Source organism: Triticum aestivum, chromosome 5D, assembly GCF_018294505.1.
Source record: "Triticum aestivum cultivar Chinese Spring chromosome 5D, IWGSC CS RefSeq v2.1, whole genome shotgun sequence".
Taxonomy (NCBI): Eukaryota; Viridiplantae; Streptophyta; class Magnoliopsida; order Poales; family Poaceae; genus Triticum; species Triticum aestivum.
The window spans coordinates 51009465-51027554 of NC_057808.1; the positions used below are offsets into that span (position 1 = coordinate 51009465).

Here is an 18090-nt window from a genome sequence, read left to right on the forward strand (position 1 = left end):
TCGTGTAGTTTAAAAAATGTTTTGTGACATTCAAAAAAATGTTCAACATGTATTTGAGAAATGATTAATATGTATATGAAAATATATTTTTCAAAAATGTACATCGTGCATTTAAAAAATATTTAAGGTGTATCAAAAAAATGTTACATGAGTATATGTAAAATGTACATTGTGTACTGAAAATTTTAGACATATGTGAAAAAATAAATAAATAACCCGAACAAAACCATTGAAATAACACAAGAAAACCAAAGAAGCGAACAGAAAACCAAAAATAAAAACAGAAGAAAAAGGGGGGAAATCTGAAGAAAGACGATAAAGAAATGCATAAAACTGTACAACTGAACTGAAAAGCGAAAAGAAATAACTGTAAGAAAAAGTGAAAAAACTAAAGAAAATATTTGAAGAAACACAGAAAACCCGAAGAAACATACTGAAAACAAAATGTAAAGACCAAAGAAAATCATGCGACGGGGCCGATCCACTAAGGGATTCCTTCTGGTGAGAGTACTGGTAGACTCACTATAAGTGAGAAATAGTTATCACGCGCACACAGAACCACCATACCTCTCCAAAAAGACTTTCCACCCGCTTTTTATAAATAAAGCACCAAACACTAGCTCTCTGATGACATTATTTATCATTGATAAAATGTTGTGTTAGTCAACCATTTATTTTCCTACTATATAAAACAATTATTTGATCAAATGTACTCCCTCCATCCCATAACTGTAATAACATCTTATACTTGTATTATGGGACGAAGGGAGTCTGAGGGAGTGTCACCACGAGTCACTCGCAATGTTGCATATAGCAGAAGGCGCCATATTCCTTCGGGCTAGAAAAAGCTATTGAAAGGCGCGGCGACTATTCTATGCCCAATCGGTATTTCCTATTTGGTGCCTTTAGTACAATTTGCAAACGGAAGCACGCCCCCACCTCCCCTCCTGGCTGGGCCGGCCCTTTGCCCGGCCAGAATCAAATACACAATCTCTTCCTCTATTGTAAACCACAGGAACCACTAGGACGATCTACCGCTCGTGACTTGTTACTTCCTTTTTTCGTTTCCCAGTTCGTGGAAAGCCTCCGATTTGTAGAAAGCCCCTTATTTTTGTTTGGTTTTTTCTTTCTTTTTCCTTTTATATTTCTTTATTCTTTATTCTTTTTCTTTACATTTTTATATTTTTATTCAAAATGCTCGAAGTTTTTCAAATTCGATGAACTTAAAAAAACAATGAACTTTTTCCATATTCAATGAATTTTTTAAAAAAATTGATGAACTTTTTCCAACTTTGATTATTTTTAAAAAAATCAATGAACTTTGTTTCAAAGTCAATGATTTTTTTTCCAAATTTGATGTACTATTTTTCAAAATTGATGAACTTTTTTTCAAATTCGATGAACCTTTAAAAAAATTATGGACCTTTTTCAAATCCGATGAACTTTTAAAAAAAATTATGAACTTTTTTCAAATTCAATGATTTTTTTCAAATTCGTGAACTTATTCCAAAATCCGTGAGGTTTTAAATTCATTTTTTTTTATTTTTTTTATGTTGTCAAGTGGACGTTTGATAACTGCAACTAGTCCAATAAGATCGGACCCAAAAAAATGCAATCAAGCAACCAGGCTTCTTGGGCCGGCGCACAATAGGAGGCACGTGGGCCCAAGACCCTATTTGGGCACTTAAGGCACCGGACAGGAGCTCCCAACCAAGGCTTCCTTACCTGGGCCAAATATCACTTTGGAAAGTTGTGGCACGCTTGAAAGATAACAAGTTAAAAGGAGGGTATCTTGTGCCACCGCCGTCATGTGAGAAATTTAAGTCCCCTCTCCTCTGGCTGCCATCTTGTCGCTAAGAGGTAGGGGAGGACCTCGGATCTTCAAGACCTATATGTTCTTCGTCAACGTCTAGTGATCATCATAGTTTTGTGAGAATAAATTTTCTATCGTTCTTTTGGTAGTACCATAAGGTTAGAGAGTTTTCTATCTTCGCAGATCTAATTATTCGGATCTATGAGTTTATATTGCTGTGTCAAGCTTTTATTTGTTGGTCTGATTCTTTGTAGAGTGAAATCTTCCATCGACACCATGATGAAGATATAGTGATTCGACGGCCTGCACTCCTAGGGGATCATCCCCGGCCCAAGTATGTTCATCGAACAAGGCTTCCCATCTTTTTGGATGAGCGACTCAATGTGCTTTCAAAAATCATTATTGGTAATGTTTGTGTGGGTAAAAGAGTGACAACATCGTTGTTTTAGTCCAATTAAAACCTTTTTACTGAAGTCTTTGGAGTATTTCTTCTAGTCAAAACTGGTACCGCAGAGAACATGTTTTCTGGAGATTTTATTATAATTTTTAATCATAATAGTTATTTTGTATTTTCTTGAATTTTAGATCCAAATCAGTATACCTGTAATTGTTATAAGTACGAATAAAGTTACATGTGTTTAAAAAAACCAAGTTAAAATGGGCTCGAATGCCTGATACCAGCCGAACTCAGTGGCCTGCTTGTATCCCGGCGCGGCGCAAGAAGGAGAACAGAGCAGACACCGCTAAAAAGAAAAAGAAAAACCGAGAACAAAGCAGACTGGACCAGGCGCTGCTAACCCTACCGGACTTCTCGACCGGAGCCGAGCGCCGCCCCGAGCGCCGGGCGCCACGCTGCCCGCACGGCCCCAAGTGAGCGCGCTACCACTCGCTCGGTGCCGCGCCCCCGAGCCTGCACGCCGCCCTCGGCTCCTCGGTACTTCGATAGGCACGGCGTGCGCCGGCCACCGTCCACCGCGACGGCTGATGTGCCACCGGTAGCACCCCGGCCAACATTTATCCACCGGCCTAACCGTGAGTGTTCTGACTTCTCAGTTTCTGTTTTTTCCCCTCTTTCCAGCTGACAATAGAAGATGGTTAATTGTTTGATTCATTGCAGCATTCAGTCAAATTTAATTAGGATTCTTTCATGAATACGCTGATCTTTGAAAAATAGAGAAAATTTTATTGTTACTAAGGGTATGTTTGGTTTGAGCTCCTATACTAGCCCCACCGAAATGTTGACATGACCAAAGTGAGGGCAAGTTGTTCTTGTTTGGATTGTAGCCATTGTACCATCCAAAATTTCGGCAAAATTGACCTATGTTTGGTTTGCAACCAGTTGAGATGTGAGGGCTACACTAGTCTTAGGAATATTCAGAGACATATACGTACTTCTAATCTAAAAATGTTAAGAAAATGTAGTGCCTCTGTTCCTGCATACACGAAGAAAATATAAGCGTACATGGACAGTGCTAGCCAGCCGGAAACACATGCCTAATCCAGCACAGAGCTAGCTGCCAGACTGACGATGTGCGGACTAGAAACTGATACGTGGGTTTGTAGGCTGGGAGTGGAATTTGTAGGGAAGAGGAAGAGAATCAAGGCTGAATAAATGTTGGAACGGAAATGCAGGGACTGCGAAGAGTCTCACCTAGGTTACTGTCCAAGTGAGGAAGGTTGGGAAAGGGGCCTAAGTTGCTTCTGAATCCAACGGTGCCTCAGCTCACACAATATAGATCGAACGGCTGTTAGTAATTAAGGTGATGTGGAAGCACACACGTGCAGCAAAATAGGTATTTAATGACTTGTAGTGGGGGTTGTCTATATAAGATATATAGAAAAAAAATGAAAGTAAGATACAGTTTCCTACAAAAAACTAAGATGTCTGAACAAGAAAATAAATGAGGCAGACAATGGTGCGTAATTGGTGCAGGTGGAAGTTGCTATACAGGAGCGGAGACTTGTAGGAGTACTTGCTAATCGCATGAGGGCCCACTGAACAGCTACACTCTAAAATAATGAAACTATCCTACAACATGGACCACATGATGAAGAAACAGATAATTACACAGGACCCATCCAGGAAGAGATGGCAGTGTACGACGCAATATTTGGCGAAGGTTCACCGCACCCTTGGCTTGCTAGTGTGCTGGCGAGAAATGCATGGTCTCGCGGTGGCTGTGCCGGGCCAGCCAACTCTTTGGCACCAGTTCAAACAGCCATCAATTTCGCTGGGCAATCCTATTTTGTGGCATGGTAGCTTTGGCTGTGATTTGAACAGGCCCTAAGAACAATTTGTAGTTTCCTTGCTGTTAGTGTAAACTTTCATGTCTTATATTGTATGTCACAAAGTAAAATAAATTGTAATTCCGTGTGCCATTTTGAAAACCCTGGTTCCACCACTGGAGGAGATTCTACTTATATTTGCACGGAGTAGATGAGGGCCAGTGGTGCAGCTAGACCAGGTTTGGTGGTGGTGGTTGGGGGGGGGGGGGGGGGGCTATATGTTTTCCAATTTAATTCCTGCTAAAAAAATCTTCACAAATTTTATTCCAGGCTGTTTTCTTTTGCTGGTACAGATCAATCCAGTTTCCCCTTTCTGAGGTGCTCCCGTCCATCCGGTTAATTGTGGCTTTGATTATTCTTATAGCGGTTTGTTTGCTGAATAACATTAATTCCGTTGCACTGGAGAACCTCAATATAGTGGTTCTATGCAAACCTGGTAGAATGGAATATGCTGTAAATCTTGGAAATTTAAAGCTTGGAAAATAGTCTACCTGTATGCGTTATGATTATGATAAGCAACATATTTGATGTTCTAGGGCTTAAGGATTGTGTGCATCATGTGGTGACAGCAGCTTGGATAACTGTAGGTAATGGTTAACTCGCACGACTGTATAGTTCACTTGGGCTCTTGCGTTCAGTTTCCAGAGGGCATGCCTTAATTACCTTTAATAAGTCGAAAGTTAGTGTACTCTAGTATGTCAGTACCTCATTCTCATTTATGTTTGACGCATCCTTAAATTTGTTGTATCGCATGGTTGACTTTATCTCTAATTAAATTTTGCTTGGCATGTGACCAATATGTTTCCTTTTGTGGTGGATGATGCAGAAATGGAAGGTACTAGTGTCCCTATTGAGATTGATGGAGACGCGATCTGTCTGGAGAATGTTGGAGACGACGAGCATGAAGCTCAAGAGAGCGGACAGGTGCAAATCATCTATGCTACTGAAAATGGCGCTCAAGTAGCTTTTGACAGCCAAGAACAGGGAACGGAGGAACATTCTGTGAGAAGTGAAGAAGACCAGGAAAATAATTCTGTTATACCAAGCCGGGAGGAGTTTACTGAAGAATTGCGCACTAAAGTTGCGTATAGTGAGGAACAAGCTTACAGGCTGTACTGTGAGTATGGGCACCGTATGGGTTTTAGTGTGCGAAAGGGAAAGCAGTACTACTTTACAGGGACCAAAGTTATTCGAACGAAAGACTATTACTGCTCAAAGGAAGGTTTAAAGGATGATGAGCAGCTTACTGAGGCAAACTTTAATAAGCCAGAGACCAGAACTAACTGCAAAGCGATGGTCCGTTTTAGAGTTGATTCCGAAGGTCAGTGGCGAGTTATTCAGATAATTCCTGAGCATAATCACGAGTTGGTTCCGCCTGAAGAAATACACTTACTGAGATCAGTGAGGATCCTTTCAATTCCAAAACCCGGTACACTGAACGCAATGGTGAATGCTGAAATCCAATCGATGCATGACAGTTTGCATGTGCATGATGATGGTGCTGAATGCCATAGTCAGGTTAGCATCCAAAGTTACGCACTGCTTGAACCAGAGGATGCCGAAGCACTTGTAGGATATTTGAAGCGTAGAACAATTGAACAAGGTATGTTCTATTGGGATGTGCAAGTAGACCAAGAAGGCCAAATGACCAATTTCTTTTGGAGAGACGGTAGAAGCCGTGTTGACTATGACTGTTTTGGAGATGTTGTGGTATTTGACACATCATATCGTACCAATAAGTACAATATGATATGTGCCCCATTTGTTGGTATTAATCACCACATGCAAAATGTTATGTTTGGCTGTGCATTTATGTTAGATGAGTCGGTGACATCCTATGAATGGTTACTGAAATCATTCTTAGAGTCAATGGGTGGTTGTCCGCCTAAAACAATATTTACTGATCAGAATGACACTATCTCAAAGGCAATTGAAGTCATTCTCCCAGAGACACGCCATTGTCTTTGTCAGTGGCATATCGAAAAGAACCTACAGGCCCATTTGGATACACCAAATGCTTCTGGAACATTTCATAGCATGTTCATGAAATGCATGAAAGATTGCGAGTCAGAAGCAGAGTTTGAGGAAACATGGGCAATGATGCGTCAGGAGCATAATTTGCAGGATGACCAGTGGCTCACTGATCTATTTGAGCAGAGGCATAAATGGTGCACAGCTCTTCACAAGGTTGCATTTGATTGTGGTATTAGATCACTGGATAGGAATTTTAGTTCACACAATGTGCTGGGCAGCATTGCTGATGAATCAACTTCACCCACTAATTTTGCTCTTGAGTTTGATAAACTGGTTGGGAGTTGGCGTACAAATGAATCTGTAGACGATATTCAGTGCAAGCAAATTTCCCCAGAGTGTTCAGTTAAGCAGAATAGTATTTTGCAACACGCTGCTGAAGTTTACACACATAAAGTCTACAAGTCTCTTGAAACAGAGTTTCTAGACGGATGCACTGGAACTTCATACCAGGAAATGCAATGCAGTGAAACACTGTATAGATTTGAGTTCATTATGCAAAGTAGTCCAAAAGTTTGGATAGTTTTCCTTGACACCTCTACCATGGAATTGAGCTGTAGTTGCAAAAAATTTGAGATGATGGGCATACTTTGTTCGCATGCACTGAATGCACTTGGTCTCAAGAATCTTGATAAAATTCCTGAAAGTTATGTTTTAAAGCGATGGACAAAATATGTGAGGAAAGGGACTTATGTATTTCCAAGTGACCAGTCTCCAGAACAAGATTGCACAGAGGCTGTGCTTGCATATCGTAACCGGGCTATGTGGTTTGTTTATGATCTGCTGATGAAGAGCAAAGGTCATCAGGATACAAGAAAACTTATTCTTGACGTGCTTGAAAATGGAGAAAAATCATTGGAAAGTGTATGTGAACTGAAAAGGATGCATATACATCCCTCAGGAAAAGACAAAGATGCAAGTAAAGCTGAGAAGAGGAAAAAAAAGTTATCTAAGCAGGATAAAAATTCAAGTAATTCCTCTTTTGCTTCTCATGAATTGTAATTTGTTTAGTCCTTAGTAGCATGCGTCTAACAAAATCACTATGTTGTTTTGCAGGAAATGTTAAACAAGTGGTTTTGCCTCCGCCAGCCGAGTCAGTTTTTGTTGACCAACCAAATCAAAATCAGTATTTTGCAACAGAAGATATTGCAACAAACTCATCTATTGGTAGACCTTTCTTCTACCAGGTAGAAGTCCTACCATTGAGTCTTGTGCTTTATTCTTAATTATTACTGAGTACCTTATTATCTACTCCCTCCGTAACTTAATATAAGACGTTTTTTGACACTATCGTTGTGTCGAAAAACGATTTATATCAAGTTACAGAGGGAGTATTTAGGTATATGATGATAAATTGTGTGCACATTACATCTATTCCAGGAATATCCTGGTACTGGTGTTTCAGCAAGTCAGATTGAGGGGCATGCAAATATCCATTCCGTGCCTCAGTGTGCACCAGCACCACAGGTATGTTGACAGACTTCCTACTCTAGAATCTAGACCTTTTCTTAATTGAAGGTAACATATATTAAGAGGTAGATACGATTAGGAAGCTTCATATAACATGCCTATTGATACAAACGAGTAAATCGCATACCGGTACTTGAACTTGCATGCTTAGTTCAGGCAAAGTCCTAAAACTAAAAAACTAGTAGGTCCGCAAAGTCTCAAATGCCTATAAATTGTTCAATCATGTCCAAAATCAGGTTTTTTCAGGGTGGCATGGCACTCCCTCATGACAAAATGCTGCCTTGGTATCTCTTCCCAGTCTCTCCCCCCCTTATGCAGTTATGCTGCCTGTTGAGATATATTTATCAAACAAGTTGAGGAAGCTGGAGTCTGAGCGATCTGTCAAAATGGCAGCAGGGGCATTTTGTAGCCTAACTACGGGCAGATTGGCGATGTGGCCATTACTGTCCTGGATTGGGGTGCATAAGTTGTGGGTGCTGGCCATGGTCTGTAGGATTGAAGTGCATGCCATGGGGCAGCAACACACCATACATCAGGACAATGTAGGCTGCTCATTGTCCATCTGGAAATCTCACTCAGTCCATTTGGTAAACATGTCGCCTGATGCTCGTTTCTAGGCTTGATTTGGTCAAGTAAGCAGCTTGAAAGAAAGTAGTTGATGAAGCATTCATATATACATGCATGTGCTAGATAGCTGGTAGATGCCGTCAATTGGTTTCAATGCGATCTGACATCTTGCTTACGATAAAGTTCAAGGCAATTGCGGTTGGTAGAAGCACCTTTTCCTGATCTTTCGTGCTCAGGATGGTGACCTGCTAAGAGTGTGGTCAGTGCTCCCTTGCATAATATGTCAGCACAGCCCGAGCTCGCTTGTGGCCACGCCAGTTCGTGCTTATCAAGCTTATGAGTGGCCATGACAGCTTGTTCAAAATTCAGCATCCCCAAGCCGTCTGTCAAAATATCGGAACAAGGGTGGGAGACGGGAAAGAAATGTCATGTCAATCTGGCAAAACAGCTTCTGGGTCTGGTCGAGCCATTTAATTTGAGGACTTGAAACGAGTTTTGAGTTTAGGGCCCTACTTAGTAAAGTAAGCAAGTTTAACCATGCTGCAATTTACTCAATACAAATTAATTTGGTCAACATGTGGTTATACCTCTCATAAAACAAGCATGTGGTTATACCTTTAACCAAATCACCCCCTAGGGAACCCAGCCGTGCGCATACAAGGGTCATTGGGATATACATTATGTCTATTAGCCTATTGTTGATGTTGCTGCAAGTTGCCAACATTTTGTTACTAGAGATCCTTGCCTTTGCCAAACATAGCATCTTATTCTTTCCTCACAGCTAATTGGAGGACTGACCTGTGAAAGCAGGCTGTAGGCTTGTAGCTTGTCCTAACAATAACATCAGAATGCAGATACTGCTCAGTGCTTCTTAATGTACTAATGTTGCCATGCTATTCATGAAAAATGATGTAATATTACTAGCTGGTATATTGGGTCACCAGTACTACCTCCGTAACTATATATAAGACATTTTTGCAGTTCAAACTGAACTGCAAAAATGTCTTATATATAGTTACAGAGGTACTAGTAGATAATTAGTGTTTTGGTATTTCTGATGGCTAGCTCTGTGTACTAACCCCCAGCCATTAGCCATATTGTATTTAAGTATCATCATGCGGATGAAGAGAAGAAAGTTGGAAATGGATGAAATCGAAGTAGGAGACACACAAAAGTAAAATTTGGCGCTTGATATATGATTTCAATTTGTAGAAGAACATAAAACGAAGGAGAGAAATCAAGGAGGCTTCCATAACTCTCTTTTCTAATGCCATGCTGAATTTTTTAAGTCAGATATGGAGAAGCCATGCTGCTTTTATTTATCCATGTTTTCTTCGTATGTTGTTAAGCTACTCACATTCATGAACCCTGACAGGAATTTCCGGCATATGACGCAGTCCACCCCCCATCTACATTTGGTGGCGAAAGTAATTTCTGAGGAATGCAGTTGCAGTAGTACCATTGATGTGTGAATATCTAAAGTGCATATTTCATTAACTGATTGTTGTATGGGCATGGTGTGTTGGATGATCCTAAGCTGTATGTAGGTCTCTTTTCTTTGACTTCGCTAATTGATGTACCAGATGTAATTTGTTTACTCAACTGTATGGAGTGGAAGTATTGTGCAGTTGAGAATTAGGAGCTAAGAGCATCTTAAATAGCAGCCTTAATTTTGGGCACGAGGGAAAAAAAACGCCCTCCAACAGCTGCCCAACTCTAATTTTTTTTGTAATTTCCTTTTGGGCAGCCCTAAAATACAGCACCAAGTGTTGAAAATATATAGCACTTGGGCTGTTGCTGCTAAATTGCGCGAATGATCGATGCAAGGAATGAATAGTAGCAGAGAAAGGGGGTCTCCCTGCCATAAACCACGCCGGTGATCGATTCTGGCACCCGGGGTGTCGTTCAGAAGGCAGGACGATGAAGATGTCGAGAGCAGGAGTGCAACCCAGTCCCTCCAGCGCAGTGGGAAACCCATTTTTTGAAGGAGCTCGAAGATATACTCCAAGAGACGCTATCGAATGCCTCAGCAATATCCAACTTCAGAAGGAGTGCGGGCGTCTTGCGGCAGTGTAGAGCTCTGATGGCATTTTGCACGTAGAGAAAGCTATCATGGATGCACTTTGATCTCTAAAAAGCAGTTTGCGCAGGGGAGATGAGCGTGCTGATGACTGATGCTAGCCTCATGGATAGAACCTTGGCAATTAGTTTTGCTATGGAATGTATGAGGCGGATCAGCCGGAAGTCACCCATGCGCGTGGCGCCGTCCTTCTTCGGCAGAAAGGCGATCATGGTGGAGTTGAGGTCAGAGAAATTGCCTCCAACCAAGTTGTAAAAGTGCTCGAAGACCGCCATGACACCGTGCTTAATGATGCACCAGCAGGACCTGAAGAAGGCACCAGAGAAACCATCCGGCCCCGATGCCTTGTTCGCGGGAGAGGCCAGGATTGCTGCCCAGACTTCAGGTTCGGTGAAGGGGTTGCTGAGGCCAATGTTCTGAACTGACGGCAGCTGGATGGATTCCCAGTTGATTGAGCAGCCGCGGGCTTGCCTCGTGCCCAGCAGATTTACAAAGTGAGTGTGCGCAATGGCAGCCTTGTCATTGTGTGCAGTGGCCGTTTCGGCATCCGATAGAGCGAGAAGATGAAGTTCTTTCTCCCAGTGGCCTGGTCGGATCTTCACGGCGCTAAACTTCGCCGCTACTCACCCTCGATCACACATCTATGCCATCAAATTAGTAGCATTAGATTCATGATAAAATATATTTTCGTCATATACCTATTTGGTTTCACAAGCATTGACATATTTTTGCACAAACTCGGTCAAATTTTGAGATAGATTGACCCTCCAACAAAGTTGGAAGTACACTCTTTCAAGGACGGAGGGAGTAGTTTCTATTATAGATGAGTTCGTGTGACTCCAATTATTGTGATGATTCCTCATCGGATGAGGAATTTCATTTAACAGAGGAGGAGGATATTGCTATGATCATGGCGATGATTCACAATAACAAGAGGCCGAAGCATTGGACGTTGAGTGAAGCCAATCCTTGGGATGGATGAGGTTGAGTCACTAAATGTCCAATGCTTTTGTCTTATTATCTTAATTTTTGAGGTGACCCCATGCGACGGGTAGGGCCTACGGTTGGATTTTTTTCCGAGAAAGGGTGGATTTTATTAACTCAAGATGAGCATCAAGGGGATACAACACAATGAGCACATGCCCAACCTCTGCATAACTAGGATGCACACAGCCAATACCAACTCACACACAAAAAAAACACCGACAACTAGCAAAGTCAAACAAGACCGAAGCTATGCCTTGGTGGAATAAAATGAAAAAAACTCCAAAACGATCAAAATAATTATCTACAATCTACAACATCAACCATATCTACACCAACCATCTATTGACATTAGTTGTGATGTCGTCATCGATTTCCACGATCCCAGCAACTACATACATAGCACAGTCTTGACGTGAGGTGTCACGCAAGTAAAAACCATGCTCGTACAAGCAGACAGTCAAGCCGCGACAAGAGACGGTCACCACCGACAACTCTGAATAGCAAAGGTTGCCGTCACACTTTGCAATGGAGATCCAAGGAGGAAGGTCACCGACACCATCAAATCCAAACTCGGGATGCTCCGGCAGTCTCATACCATCCTCATGCTCCGACGTCCTTATCTGTGGTGGCAGAATCAAATAGCAAAACAAACTTGTCATTGCTGTTGGATCTGAAGATCCAAAATTCCCGGTCCCGTCTTGGCAATCACATAGCAGCACAGGACCATGTCAACGCCCACGCACCTGGGGGAGAACCGCCATACCAGGACGTATTATGCCAACGTTGGCTCCTACGTACCTGCAAATAGGATCGTGGCCACCGACGTCTCACACAAAGACTGCTGGCCCGGCCAGAAAACCCAGTGTCACCGCTATACATCCATGCCCTCTGCCTCAAGACGCTGTCCATAGATCTCACTCCGAAGCAACGCTGGACAAGCTACCACTATCTCCGATGATCGAGTGAGCTCCATTACAATGCCTCCATGAAGGTCAATGACAAGGAAATCGCTGCCATTGTATGTCCCAAGAAGGGAGCAGGGGTCCCCCCTGAAGCAAAGACCATGAGGGGAGGAAAAGAGAATTGATGCGACACCTTCAACAAAGGATTACGGTGCCCGGAGGTGTCGTCTGATACGTCTCCATCGTATCTACTTTTCCAAACACTTTTGCCCTTGTTTTGGACTCTAACTTGCATGATTTGAATGGAACTAACCCGGACTGACGCTGTTTTCAGCAGAATTGCCATGGTGTTATTTTTGTGCAGAAATAAAAGTTCTCGGAATGACCTGAAACTTCACGGAGAATATTTTTGGAATTCAACACCAGGGGCCCACACCCTGTCCACGAGGGTGGGGGCGCGCCTCCTGCCTCATGGGCCCCCTGGAGCTCCACCGACCTCAACTCCAACTCTATATATTCACGTTCGGGGAGAAAAAAATCAGAGAGGAGGATTCATCGCGTTTTACGATACGGAGCCACTGCCGAGCCCTAATCTCTCTCGGGAGGGCTGATTTGGAGTCCGTTCGGGGCTCCGGAGAGGGGAATCCGTCGCCATCGTCATCATCAACCTTCCTCCATCATCAATTTCATGATGCTCACCGTCGTGCATGAGTATTCCATCGTAGGCTTGCTGGACGGTGATGGGTTGGATGAGATTTATCATGTAATCGAGTTAGTTTTGTTAGGGTTTGATCCCTAGTATCCATTATGCTCTGAGATTGATGTTGCTATGACTTTGCTATGCTTAATGCTTGTCACTAGGGCCCGCGCGCCATGATTTCAGATCTGAACCTATTATGTTTTCATGAATATATGTGAGTTCTTGATCCTATCTTGCAAGTCAATAGTCACCTACTATGTGTTATGATCCGGCAACCCTGAAGTGACAATAATCGGGACCACTCCCGGTGATGATCGTAGTTTTAGGAGTTTATGTATTCACTAAGTGTTAATGCTTTGGTCCGGTACTCTATTAAAGGAGGCCTTAATATCCCTTAGTTTCCTATAGGACCCCGCTGCCACAGGAGGGTAGGACAAAAGATGGCATGCAAGTTCTTTTCCATAAGCACATATGACTATATTCGGAATACATGCCTACATTACATTGATGAACTGGAGCTAGTTCTGTGTCACCCTATGTTATAACTGTTGCATGAGGAATCGCATTCGACATAATTATCCATCACATATCCAATGCCTACGAGCTTTTCACATATTGATCTTTGCTTAGTTACTTTACCGTTGCCACTATTACAATTACTACAAAACTACTACTGTTACTTTTGCCACCGTTACCGTTACTTCCATACTACTTTGCTACTAAATACTTTGCTGCAGATATTAAGTCTTTCAGGTGTGGTTGAATTGACAACTCAACTGCTAATACTTGAGAATATTCTTTGGCTCCCCTTGTGTCGAATCAATAAATTTGGGTTGAATACTCTACCCTCGAAAACTATTGCGTTCCCCTATACTTGTGGGTTATCAAGACTATTTTCTGGCGCCGTTGCCGGGAGCATAGCTCTATTCTATAAGTCACTTGGGATTTATATCTGTTGATCACTATGAGGAACTTGAAAGACGAAAGATTCAAGATTTTTCCCTCAACTACGAGGGGAGGTAAGGAACTGCCATCTAGCTCTGCACTTGATTCACCTTCTATTTTGAGTAAGCTTGCGACGCCTAAACCTGCTTCTGCTATTAATTCTGATATGTCGCATGTTATTGATGATGCCACTTCTGTTATGCATGATGTTTATGATGAAACTACTTCTATGCTTGAGAATACTGTGCCACTAGGTGAATTTCTTGATGAACAACTTGCTAGGGCTAGAGAGAATGAAATTATTGAAACTGATAATATTGATGAAAGTGATGATGAAGATTCTCCCCCTAGATATGAATTGCCTGTTGTGCCTGAGGGTTGTGTTATGGATGAAGAAACTGCTAGAGACTTTCTTGCTTGCAATGATAGATATGATCTCAAGAAATTATTAGCTAAGCTGGAAGAAAAATCTTTGAATGCTAGAATGAAATATGACCCTGCTTTTGCTACTTCACCTATATATATTTCTGATAAGGATTATGATTTCTCTGTCGATCCTGAGATAATTACTTTGGTGGAATCTGATCCTTTTTATGGCTATGAATCTGAAACTGTTGTGGCACATCTTACTAAATTAAATGATATAGTCACCCTGTTCACTAATGATGAGAAAACTCGCTACTACTATATCCTTAAGCTATTTCCGTTGTCATTAAAGGGTGATGCTAAAACATGGTTTAATTCTCTTGATCCTGATTATGTGCGTAGTCCCCAGGATATGATGTATTACTTCTCTGCTAAATATTTCCCCGCTCATAAGAAACAAGCTGCCTTAAGGGAAATATATAATTTTGTGCAAATTGAAGAAGAGAGTCTCCCACAAGCTTGGGGGAGGCTTCTCCGATTACTTAATGCTTTGCCTGATCATCCTCTCAAGAAAAATGAAATACTTGATATCTTTTATAATGGACTAACCGATGCTTCCAGAGACCACCTAGATAGTTGTGCTGGTTGTGTTTTCAGGGAAAGAAATGTTGATCAAGCTGAATTGCTATTGAATAATATGTTGAGTAATGAAAGTGATTGGACACTTCCTGAACCAACTCCTAAGCCAACTCCGAAGAAAAGGGGTATTTTATTTCTCAGTCCTGAAGATATGCAAGAGGAAAAGAAATCTATGAAAGAAAAGGGTATTAAAGCTGAGGATGTTAAGAATTTACCACCTATTGAAGAAATACATGGTCTTGATAACCCGACACAGGTAGTAAAGGTAAATTCTCTCTATAGATTTGATGAAGGTGATATTCCTCGTAATTAAGTCTGCTAGCCAATGCTTGGATGAGTTTGATAATTTTATTGTTAAACAAGAAAACTTCAATGCTTATGTTGGTAGACAATTGAAACGTAATGCTTATATGATTGAACACTTGAGTGATTATATGTCTAGAGTTAAAGGTGAACTTAAACTTATTAGTAAACATGCTTCTATGGTTACCACTCAAGTAGAACAAGTGCTTAAAGCTCAAAATTATTTGCTCAATGAATTAAATAACAAGAAAAATGATAATGCTGTTAGAGTTATGACTAGAGGGGATAAAATGACTCAGGAACCTTTGTATCCTGAGGGCAACCCTAAGAGAATTGAGCAAGATTCTCAGAGAACTAATGTTGATGCACCTAGTCCTTCTAAAAAGAAGAAAAAGAAAAATGATAGGACTTTGCATGCTTCTACTGAACCTGTTGTTGACACACCTGAGAATCCCAATGATATTTCTATTTCTAATGCTGAAACACAATCTGGTAATGAACATGAACCTAGTGATAATGTTAATGATGATGTTCATATTGATGCTCAACCTAGCAATAACAGTGATGTAGAGATTGAACCTGCTGTTGATCTTGATAACCCACAATCAAAGAATCAACGTTATGATAAGAGAGACTTTGTTGCTAGGAAGCACGGTAAAGAAAGAGAACCATGGGTTCAGAAACCCATGCCTTTTCCTCCTAAACCATCCAAGAAAAAGGATGATGAAGATTTTGAGCGCTTTGCTGAAATGATTAGACCTATCTTTTTGCGTATGCATTTGACTGATATGCTTAAAATGAATCCTTATGCTAAGTATATGAAAGATATTGTTACAAATAAAAGAAAGATATTGTTACAAATAAAAGAAAGATACCGGAAGCTAAAATTTCCACCATGCTTGTTAATTATACTTTTAAGGGTGGAATACCAAAGAAACTTGGAGATCCAGGAGTACCAACTATACCATGCTCCATTAAAAGAAACTATGTTAAAACTGATTTATGTGATCTTGGAGCCAGTGTTAGTGTTATGCCTCTCTCTCTTTATATCGTAGACTTGATTTAAATAAGTTGACACCTACTGAGATATCTTTGCAAATGGCCGATAAATCAACTGCTATACCTGTCGGTATTTGTGAGGATGTGCCTGTTGTGGTTGCAAACGTTACTATTTTAACGGACTTTGTTATTCTTGATATTACCGAGGACGATAGTATGTCGATTATCCTTGGTAGACCCTTTTTGAATACTATAGGGGCTGTTATTGATTGCAGCAAAGGCAATGTCATTTTTCATGTTAATGGTGATGAGCATACAGTACACTTTCCGAGGAAACAACCTCAAGTCCACAGTATCAATTCTATTGGAAAAATTCCATCAATTATTATTGGAGGTTTTGAATTTCCTCTTCCTACTGTCAAGAAGAAATATGATATTCTTATTGTTGGGGACGTGCATATCCCCATTGAGGTAACCTATTGTTATTCGAAATTTCTCCGGTTCCATGTTATTCGAAAAGAGTTTGTTAACAAGACTTGATCAACCTTGTTAGTGGATTCCTTTTGATGAGCATGAGATGGATGAAGTTAGAAAGAACAATTTTCTATACCCTCCTTTTACTTTCTGTTATTTAGATTAAATAAAGAAAAATAGTATTTTCTGTCTGTTTTCTGAATTATCCTTGCAATAAAAAAAATACCCCGAAAATAAAAGTTCTCCAAATGTCCCGAAAATGAAATATGATTTTAGAATATTTAAGAATATCTGGCACTGAGAACACACTAGGGGGACCCACCATTTGGCCACGAGGGTCCAGGGCGCGCCCACCCCCCTGGGGCGCGCCCCCTGCCCCGTGGGCCCCACGTGGCCCCTCTCCACTTATTCCAGCACCCACACACTCCTTCCTCCAGAAAAAATCACCCACCAGCTCAAGCACGAGTTCTAGCTCATCTTGCTGCCATTTTCGATCTCCTTGCTCAAAGCTCCACTACAAAACTGCTTTGGGGGATTGTTCTTCGGTATGTGACTCCTCCAATGGTCCAATTAGTTTTTGTTCTAGTGCTTTGTTTATTGCAAATTTTTGCTATTTAGGTGACCCTGTTCTTGAGCTTGCATGTCAAATTTATATGGTCCCAAGTAGTTCTAATGCATGATATAGTCTCTAGGCACTTGTGGGAGTAGTTGCTATCAATCTTGTTGAGTTTGGTTCACTTTTATTTTGAGTTACTAAAAATTTCAGAAAATGATGAAGAGATTATTGAGGGGCTCTTCGAGCCGAAGCTCGAAGGATAAGCAAAGTGAAGAGAATAAGAAACCCAAATATAATCTTCCTCGCACCACGGAAGTTCGTCCGTGTGAATGGCCTTGTGATGAGTTCTTGAGAGCAGCCGGGATTCATGATGATTTTTATTATTTGGCTGAGAATGCGGGCCTCGCCAACTTCCTCCACGACCAACTCGAACAGTATCTCCTCCTCACTAATATTTTTGTGCAAAATTTTCATTTCCATGCTAGGAGATCACCACCTTCGGTGGATTTTTATTTATATGATGAGTATAGGGAGATGTCCCTTTATGATTTTTGTGAGGTTTGCAAGTTGCCTTTTGAGGGCAGCGTCGAGGAACCACATCCTAGGGATGTGGCAGGATTTATTGATATGATTGCTGTAGGGGAAACGAGAAAAGTGTCAGAAGCAAGAATTACTAGCATACATTTACCTGTTCTACGTTACTATGCAATATTTGCCAGTAAATGTTTAATTGGCCGGGGGAACAGTGGGGGCCTCAGTGCTCCTGACCTCGCCATTTTGCGCCATGCTTTATTCCATGACAGAACTTTCAGTTTAGGTGCTATGGTTGCTAAATGGTTGAGTCTAAACTGTACAAAAGGCCCCATTTTTGGAGGTATCTTTGCTTCGCGTCTTGCTAAATATTTTGAGATACCTATTAGACACTATGAGAAAGAAGAAAGTTGCTGCCCCCTATTTTCTTAGACTATAGAA

At 41.2% G+C, this 18090-nt stretch overlaps 1 protein-coding gene across 1 annotated transcript; it reads left to right on the top strand.

Annotated features, from left to right (window-relative positions):
• The first annotated feature begins 2531 nt into the window (after window positions 1–2531).
• Window positions 2532–9805, top strand: LOC123119382 (protein FAR1-RELATED SEQUENCE 5). The gene is made up of 5 exons (XM_044539180.1): window positions 2532–2845; window positions 4926–7100; window positions 7187–7317; window positions 7511–7597; window positions 9543–9805. Exons 2-5 carry the CDS (start codon window positions 4928–4930, stop codon window positions 9603–9605), a joined length of 2454 nt encoding a protein of 817 aa, XP_044395115.1. The 5' UTR covers window positions 2532–2845; window positions 4926–4927; the 3' UTR covers window positions 9606–9805.
• The last annotated feature ends 8285 nt before the right edge of the window (window positions 9806–18090 follow it).

Coding starts and splice junctions, on each gene's coding strand:
- LOC123119382 (XM_044539180.1), top strand. CDS start 4,928: ATGGAAGGTACTAGTGTCCCTATTGAGATTGATGGAGACGCGATCTGT. Junction 7,101..7,186: donor TAAGCAGGATAAAAATTCAA/GTAATTCCTCTT, acceptor GTTGTTTTGCAG/GAAATGTTAAACAAGTGGTT. Junction 7,598..9,542: donor AGTGTGCACCAGCACCACAG/GTATGTTGACAG, acceptor GAACCCTGACAG/GAATTTCCGGCATATGACGC.